The 6,000-nt window shown below is 59.5% G+C and overlaps 1 protein-coding gene across 2 annotated transcripts in view; it reads left to right on the top strand.

Annotated features, from left to right (window-relative positions):
- Positions 1-6,000, top strand: part of EVPL (envoplakin) — a 28,586-nt gene continuing 22,586 nt past the window's right edge. The window contains exon 1 of one of the 2 annotated variants that reach the window (XM_038157455.1): positions 1-118. In XM_038157455.1, the coding sequence (XP_038013383.1) occupies positions 12-118 (107 nt within the window). In that variant the 5' untranslated portion in view covers positions 1-11. Of the gene's footprint in view, positions 119-3,249; positions 3,654-6,000 lie in introns of those variants that run through there. The other variant, XM_038157456.1, reaches the window with a different exon arrangement.

The raw sequence follows: 6,000 nt of genomic DNA, 5'->3' as shown, positions 1-6,000 counted from the left end.
AAGGAGGTGAAATGGAAGGAAAAGTGATCCAAAGGAATGGTGTGCAGAGGGTGTTCAGGAGGGAGAGGCACGGGGGAGGCAGTTCATTGTCATCCAAGAAGGCACACGGTCTTCACAGGTAACAGGAAATCATTTATGGGCCATGTTCACCTGCCATCCCTCTGTAAAAACCCAACAGAGAGCTGATAACGACAGCACCCATCCTCCAGCCTCTGCCAGCCTCTCAGGAAGGGTGAGCCCGGGATTCTGAAATAGTCCTTCCCTGAAAAGCTCTGTGCTCCCCAGGTGCCCATGGCAGCTGTGCCTGCTATCTGTCCCTGCAGGCAACCACTCAGCTGGGTGAGCAGCAAGAGGCAGCTGCTCTTGTGTGACTGCCTTGGAAAACCTGGAATCTGCATCCTGGCACAGCTCCCGGCCACGGGGAGAAAGCCTGCTCTGGAAAACGAGTGAAGTGATTGTGAGTTCCCATGCCACCTCCTGTCGTGTCTGGAGCCCTGCAGGAGCGGCCAGCCCCAGGTCTCTTCCCCCAGGAGATGAGTCTCAGCCCCCAAACAGAGCTGGAGCCCAGCTGGGAATGAGCCTGGGCAAGGCACAACCTGCTCTGGAATTGGCTTTGCCTCTGGTTCGGTGGCAGCATTTCCAGGCTGGAACACCTGGGATGAAGAGAAGGCTGCCCACCCCTGCCCCAGTGTGGGGACAGCAGCTCTGCCAGCTTGGCAGGAGGGAGCTTGGTCCCCATTGCAGCACGGAGTGACCCTGTTGGAGATGGAGCTGGGCTGCCAGACTGGGGTGGCCGGGAGAAGGGGACCCTTGGCAGGGCTGTCAGGGTGGGCTGCCCGGCCTGTGCTCAGGCCTCCACTGGGGCAGGTGGGTCCTGCCCAGGTCCCAGTGCCAGGTGCAGCTCTGTGGGTGGCTGTGCTGCAGAACTGGTTGAACTGGTCTCCCTGCCTGTTGCTTCTTGCAGGGTCTGGGTTAACCACCGTGCTCTGCCCTGGCACGGCTCGGGCCCGTCTGGGCAAAACCCACGGGGATCTGGAAGCGAGCTGGGCTCAGTCCAGCAGCACCTGTCTCAGGAGTGAGGGTCTGTCATAGTCCCCTGAGGATTCTTGCAGCGACTTCCCCTTCCCCTGAGCAGATCCTGGTGTCCCTCACAGAGCGGGGGGACCGAGCTGGCGGCAGCAGAACATTCCTTGTGTGCCACAGGTGTTGGGCAGCAGCAGAATCTTCTGGGCTGGGAGCTGTGCCAGGGCTGCTGGGGTGGCAAGACCCACACCCCAGAGCCATCCTCTGGCTTCCCCTGCCAGCCTTTTCTCCTGAGGCTGGGACGGGGCTTAGCTGAGGGCTGGGCAAGCTCTGTTTCTCCTGGGATGAGCAGGCAGCCAGGAGCTGCCCCTTGCAGGGATTCTGTCCTCCTCCCCTGTCTGGCTGAGCAAGGGAGAGGCAGCTCGAGGCTGGCTGGGAGCTCAGCATCACTCCTGGATGGGGCTCAGGACATGGCCTGGCTTCCCAGCTGTCTGTGAGCAGCCAGGTGCCCTGCCAAGGAGGCTGCTCTCCTGCCAGAGATTATCCCCTGTTTGTCTGTCCTGTCTGTGTGGCTGCTGCTGCCTGCCAGGGCGTGTGTCTGTGTGTGCACAGGGCTGGCAGCAAGGACCATGGCCTTTGGAGTGCTCCGTCTTGCCGGGGGATCCTCACCAGGCAGGGATGGGCCGGGGAAGGATCCCAGCAGTGTCTGGTTGCACAGGGGAGAGGAAGGTGCTGGGCTGGAGCTGTGCTGGGGAGGAGCTCAGCTGCGGGCTCCAGGCTCTCCGGGGTGATGGATGGCTGGGGAAGCAGGCTGTCCAGAGGGCTGTGCTGTATGTGCTGGGTTTACTCTTGGTGCTAATCCTTAGAACTTCCTCCACGTGCCAGGGGCTGTTTTCCAGGGGATTACAGGCAGTCGATCTTGTCCAATTTAGTTTCCTTTGAATCTACAGGGAATGAATCCTCTCCTGGCCCATGCAAGCAGCAGTCCCCCACAGAAGAGCTTGTCCCATGTTCTTGTTTTGTGTGGGTACAAAATCTGTGTGGAATCAAATGCTTTCAACTCTCATCTCTGGCAAGGCTTTGGGTCGCTCAAAGCCTTTGAATGCCAGTGACAGGGACTGGCTCTGGTCTGGGGGCCCTCCTGGGTCCTCCTGCAGCTCTGGTCACAGAGCATCACTGCTGGCATCACTCAGTGGGATGTCAGTGGCAAAGGGGTGATCTCTCAGCAACCACTTTCCATCCTGTCTGTGTCTTCCCCTCTCTCCTGAGACAAGTGTGATTTAAATTTAAAGAGGACAAAGAGGTCACCCAGGAAGGGACAGTGGATCCTGGGCCTTTTCCTCTGGTCCTGGGATGTCCTTGGACCTCACAAAACAGGTGAAGAGCAGCCACAAGCCTGTGTTGGCATCACTGGTGTCTCGCTGGTGTTCATGTGGGGGCTGTGACCCCCATCTTCTCCTGTCCCCTCCATCCTCTGCCCTCCCCCCCGGTCCTGCACTGGGTAAGATCCTGTGTTGCTGAGGGATCTGTGCTGGATCAGCCTGAAGCACGGGGTTCCTGGTTTGTGGGGACCTTTGAACTTGGCTTTGTCTGAAAGCAGCAGGCAGCCAGCCCTGGCTGTGGCTGGGGAGAGCCGTGGGGCTGGGCAGCCCCTCTGGGCAGCTCAGCCTGGATGGGCATCCCCAGGAGCCACAGAGATGCCAGGGTGCTGCTGGGCTTAGTGGGAACCACTTGGGACTCTGAAAGAGAGGGGAAAGAGCTGCCCAGAGGCAAAGCTTGCTCTGGTGTAGGGTGGGTGGGCAGAGCCTCAGACCCAGATCTTTGGTGCTGGGTTTGTCCCTGAGCCTGGATCCCCGTGGCTGGGGCTCCTGGGATGCTGTGTGGAGCTGCTGACCTGCCCCCTGCCCTGAGCCCGCAGCGTTTTCCTGGGAGCCAGGGCCACCTTGTGCTGAGCCTGGGCCAAAAGTTTGCTGAACTGAGAATTGTTCTGAGAAAATGTTGGACTGAATGAAATGCTGGGCTGAAAATGCCGGACTGAAAATGTTCTGAGAGTTGCTGATTCCCAAACTGCTGCCGCCACCTCGGAAAACGCTCGGTTGGCTTTGTCCGTGGGGATTCTGCTGTTGTGTAGCATTTTAAGCAGATGCTGCAAGGAGATGCTTTAAAATGTGCTTCGGTGGCTGCAGCGCACTCCCTGCAAGCGGCGTTCCCAGGCTTTTCCTGCCTGCCAGGTGCTCTCCGTCCCTCTGCTGGGAAGCTGCTGCTCGGCTGGGGCTGTGTGAGCCTGAGCACTCTCCGAGCCAGGGCGAGGTCTCCCGTTCTCCCTCTGGGGCTCTGCTCTTTCCACCCTAAACTGGTTTTTCGAGTCATTTTTTCAGAGGTGCCTCCATCTCCGCTGCTGCTGCTGCTCACCTGCGTTCGGGGAGGAGCCTCGCAGGAGCTGCTCTTTACTGCTCCGCCGAGCGCTGTCCTTCCATCCGACACAGCGGAGCAGGAGCAGGGAGCAGGAGCCACCACAGCGTGCAGAGCCCGCACAGCAGCTGGGACCTCGCCAACATGTTCAAGGGGGTGGGCAAAAGCTCCCCGAGCAGAAGTTCCCCCAGCAGAGGTTCCCCTGTCAAACCGAGCAAGTAAGTGTGACCCCTCTGTGTCCGTGTCTGTGTGAACCCTCTCTGTGTCTGTGTCTGTGTGACCCCTCTGTGTGTCCGTGCAGTGTGACCCCTCTCTGTGTCTGTGTGACCCTTCTCTGTGTCTGTGTGACCCCTCTGTGTCCGTGTCTGTGTGACCCCTCTCTGTGTCTGTGTCTGTGTGACCCCTCTGTGTGTCCATGCTGTGTGACCCCTCTCTGTGTCTGTGTGACCCCTCTCTGTGTCTGTGTGACCCCTCTCTGTGTCCATGCTGTGTGACCCCTCTGTGCCCATGCTGTGTCACCCCTCTCTGTGTCCGTGCGGTGTGACCCCTCTGTGTGTCCGTGCTGTGTGACCCCTCTGTGTCCATGGTGTGTGACCCCTCTCTGTGTCTGTGTGACCCCTCTGTGTGTCCGTGCTGTGTGACCCCTCTGTGTCCATGGTGTGTCACCCCTCTCTGTGTCCGTGCTGTGTGACCCCTCTCTGTGTCCATGGTGTGTGACCCCTCTCTGTGTCTGTGCTGTGTGACCCTGGGGGACGACAAGGGATGGCCCTTGTGCCATCCCCCTGTGGAGCAGCGGAAGGTTGGGTTTGCTGGGAGCTGATCCCAAAATGTGCTGCCTGGCTGCTGTCCTGGTCTCTGGTGGGCTTCGTGCTCCTCCCCAGCAGTGTCCTGCAGCCCCTGGGATGTGCTCAGAGCTGAGGTCTTTGAGCAGGGAGGTGCAAAAAAAAGCCCCTTTTGGGCAGGCAGGAGCAGGATAAAAGCAGCCTCTGTGCTTGGGTGGAGCAGGGTCTGCTCACTGGTGCAGCAGATCCCCAGCTGGGTCTGAGATCCCGGGATTCCCTGGCTGTGTCAGGCTGCTGGGATGCTGCCCTGGGATCCCTGGAGAAGGATGCTGAGGGGGTGCACATGTGGGGATGGGTTTGCTGGTGGCTGCTCTAACCCAGCCTGGGACAGGCCAGGTCTCATCACTGAGTTTGCCTCTTTCAGACCTGCTTGGAGCACCCTGCTCTGGTGGAAGGTGTCCCTGGCCGTGTCTTTAAGGTCCCTTTCAGCCCAAATCATTCTGTGGTTCTATGAAGAGTTCCCTCACTTCTGAGGGAGTGAGATGTGTGATGCTTCCCAAGGATCAGGGACTCCTCTGGGAGGGAGAACTCCTGCAGGGACATCCCAGCCCTCCCTCCAGCTGCTCTTGTTAAATCCGGATTATTTTCCACCTTCCTCAGCAATTTTGCATGTTGTAGGGTTGGTTGATTCCATGGGAATTCTCTGCCCTGCCACGTTTGGAAGATGAGTGAGAGGCCAGGGGGGTTGTGCTGAGGAAAGGGGACATGCAGGGTGAAGGGGGTGCTGGCCACATCTCCTGGGGCCACCAGCGGCACTCCAGGACAGTGTGTGTGTGGGGGGGGGGGGACACCTGGGGGGTCACAACACAGTGCTGGCCCCCAAATGTGCTGTTTTGGGGGCCAAACCCCAGGTCAGCCAGCTGCCCCTGAGGAGGGGGAGCTGGGCAGGGCAGCAGGGCCTGGGGACTAGGTGACCCCCAAATGCTGGGGCTGCCTGGGGGGATGTCAGGAGCTGGAGCCCTGCCATGGGAAGCCTCAGTGGAGCTGAGCATGCACAAACTCATCTCAAAGGCAGCTCTGGGGGCTCTCTGAACTCCCAGCTTTGCCTGGGGCCTGGCTGCAGTGAGGCACCTCCCCAGCAGCCCCGGAGCACTGTCAGGCTGTGTTTTATTCAGCCTCACTAATGCAGTCTCTGCACCTCCCCAGCCAGCTCCCAGAGCAGGCTGGGGATTTCTCAGGAGGCTACAGAGGGTTTGGGCAGGCTCTCCCCCAGAATGACCCTCTCAGAATGACTGGAGCTGCATCCCAGCAAGACCTTACAGCTCTTCCCCTGCAGGATGGAGGCTGGAGGCAGGAGCACAGCAATTCCTGAGCTGTGCTTGTTTCAGGAGGCAGCAACCATCAGACACAGCCTCATTTGCTTGGCCATGGCCTGGGGCTGGGTCAGTGCCCAAAGTAGCTGAGAAAATGAAGGTGGATGAGTTGTCCTGGGAGCAGCCACCAGCACACGCTCTGCAGATGGCCTCAAGAAAATGTTGGTGGCCCACGGCTTGTCTTGGTGGCCTCAAGGCCAGAGCCTCAGCAGCAGCTGAGTTTCCCTGTTTCTGGGGTTCATAATGAGCAGCTGGACCCCCACAGAGGGCTCTTGCTCCCTGGGGCTGTGGTGTTGAGCCTCTCAGGGCCCTTTGCTGTCTCACCTTGGTGGATGCACCCCAGGGAGGCATCAGCAGCACAGGTTTGTGCCCGAGGAGCTTCCTGGATGTGCCCTGCTCCAGGTGGAGGC

The sequence above is a fragment of the Motacilla alba genome, chromosome 18, assembly GCF_015832195.1.
Source record: "Motacilla alba alba isolate MOTALB_02 chromosome 18, Motacilla_alba_V1.0_pri, whole genome shotgun sequence".
NCBI lineage: Eukaryota > Metazoa > Chordata > Aves > Passeriformes > Motacillidae > Motacilla > Motacilla alba.
The sequence above is the reverse complement of the archived record's forward strand: the minus strand, read 5'-3'. Positions and strand labels throughout refer to the sequence as shown.